This window comes from Cyprinodon variegatus, unplaced genomic scaffold, assembly GCF_000732505.1.
Source record: "Cyprinodon variegatus isolate N-32 unplaced genomic scaffold, C_variegatus-1.0 Scaffold595, whole genome shotgun sequence".
Taxonomy (NCBI): Eukaryota; Metazoa; Chordata; class Actinopteri; order Cyprinodontiformes; family Cyprinodontidae; genus Cyprinodon; species Cyprinodon variegatus.
In genome coordinates, this window is record NW_015151048.1 from 95,772 (window position 1) to 98,085 (window position 2,314).

General features: G+C 44.0%; 1 protein-coding gene across 1 annotated transcript in view; it reads right to left on the reverse strand.

Moving 5' to 3' along the window:
• Positions 1-617: 617 nt before the first annotated feature.
• Positions 618-2,314, reverse strand: part of baz1a (bromodomain adjacent to zinc finger domain 1A) — a 40,206-nt gene continuing 38,509 nt past the window's right edge. The window contains exon 22 of the mRNA XM_015392536.1: positions 618-2,270. Coding sequence (XP_015248022.1) covers positions 2,095-2,270 — 176 coding nt within the window. The 3' untranslated portion in view covers positions 618-2,094. The remainder of the gene's footprint in view (positions 2,271-2,314) is intronic.

The following is a 2,314-nucleotide window of genomic DNA, read 5'->3' on the forward strand; positions in this document are numbered from 1 at the left end:
GTTCTGATGGCATTTTAGCCAAAGGATTTTTATCAAAGACATAAATAATGTGCAAAAATAAGGAAAGGTTGTATTAACCACGGGGGTGGGGGGGTCTCTGCCTCCAGGTGTGCCAGACTCAGGTGAAGAGCAGAGATGGCGTCTTTGAGAGTTGTATCAGGCCGCCAGGCGCCGCCATATGCGACTGACTGAGGCCTGCAGCTCTTCCGTCCCAGTTTTTCCTAATAAGTCCTTCTGCAGCTCCACAGCATAATGCTTCCACTCCCTTACCTCACAGTTAGGATGTTCTCCATTTCAGAGCCTTTTTTCCTCCAAATGTGACATGGGTCAGTATTAAGAACACAGGCCTTTCTTTCCTGACTGCATCAGAAAACAGCTTTTTCTCCTGCTCCTCTCCAAGTGCCCTTCAATTTAAGACCAGGTCAGAACGAGCCTCCCTTTGACTTTTAGAAATGAATGAAAAAAAATTACTTGGAAAAAATAAGCCCCTTATTTTTCTTGTAAAACAAGCTGAATAACCATAAATATTGCTCCTAATATTTGACTGCTAATCTACACAAACGCTCGCCATACGACTCACACTGACACATAGAAAGGAAGAAATCAATGGAGGGCAGGTTTCAGTAAAAACTGTTTATTTTAACATTAGAACAACATCAGGACAAACTGTCATAAATAAGGAGAGCGAAAAGAAAGTTTTGACTAATAAATACAGAGCAGTGGGGGGTGGGGGTCTGCAACAGCTCCAGTGTAGTGTCTCCAGCTGATGTTAACCCAGCGAACAGACGGGGCACAGCGTACCAAAAACATCAGAACATGGTGCAGTAGTCCCAAACACTCAAACCGCCGCTACCAGAGAGCAGGACACAGCTAGCTTGACCCTTCCCTGCCATCTAAATGGAATGTGAAGAACAAAAGAAAGGAGCATCTTTCCTCCAGGCTGCTCCTGTTTGGCTGTAATCTTTGTTCTACTTCAACTTTAAAACAGCAGCACTTCCTGTGAAAAGCTCGAGCTGCAGAGGTTCAACTAGAAGAACCTGAACAATCGAACCCTGAGCCAGAGGCAGGAGGAAGAACAGCATCTTCAGCTGCTCCTCTTCCTCTTTCTTTATTCCACTGAATCTAACAATTTATTGATTAACACCAAACATAAACTCTTTACTTTCATAAAATCTCAAGGGAACAATTTTTTCCTCTAAACTCACTTGATGAATGAAACTGGATGGGATCTATGGATTGTTCGCTTTATGGCGACTAAAGCGGTTTTAAATATCAAATATATAAATGTTAGGGGGCTCTCCAAAGAAACATCCAGATATTAAAGTTTTAGGAAGATTACATCTCTTACATAAATAGCCAAGTTTAGTTCTTTTAATTTATGCTTCAAAGAGCAAAAAGATTTGGGATTTAAATGGGCGTCTTCATATTTTATGGCTTTCACTTTCATTTCCTTTATGTACATCTGAAAATGCTACATATCTGCTATAAGAAAATAACTCCACTGAATTATGAAATAAACATTTTTGAACTACAAACGGGTTCTGTGTTTCCAGTAGTTTAGGTTTGAAGTGTCAGAGTTTATATTGATCACCTGAAATATTCTGTGATGGAAGGATGTCCGCTTGGACCAACAATCCGTCAACCAAACGACGGCTTCTCGCACACACGGTTCACGCCTATGTACATTTGATCGTTTCGCTACGGCAGCGTCAGAATGCGAACGTTTGTCCCTGAGCAATCAGGTAAAGCCCAATCAGGTGGAAGTTTATGGGTCAGTGCAAAAGTTTCCCAGTGGTTTTAAATGAAACAGGGTGAAAATGAGCAGGGACTCTATCGTCCTACAGCACCATGTTTGGTTGATCAACGCTCCTGTTGACGCAGTGGAAAAGAAATGCCTTGCAGACCACAGAAGAACCCCAAGGCCTTTCTACAAAGCTTCACCTCACAGCAGGTCAACAGACGGAACTCTCCAGTCAGAGCTGCTGTAGATGGAAGTTTTTATATAAAAAGAACATGTTTTATTCCTGTTTGCCCTCTGGGCGCCCTCTCATATCGATGCTTTTCCAGGCCCAGGAGCCAGCAGAGGTCGAGAGGTCACTGCCGGGAGCGCTTGGTGGGCGGAGCATAGCAGCGTTCTCTGAGGCCGAGGCGGCTGAGCTCGGAATGGAAGAACTGCTGCAGGCGGACTCCGGCCTTGGCCTCGTTGGTCTGACGGGGATTATACTGGAGACAGTTGGAGAACATCAACTCCACGTCTGAGATGAAGTCACCTGCAGAGACGAGCAGAGGAAAAAGAACCCTTTACTTCCAGGGG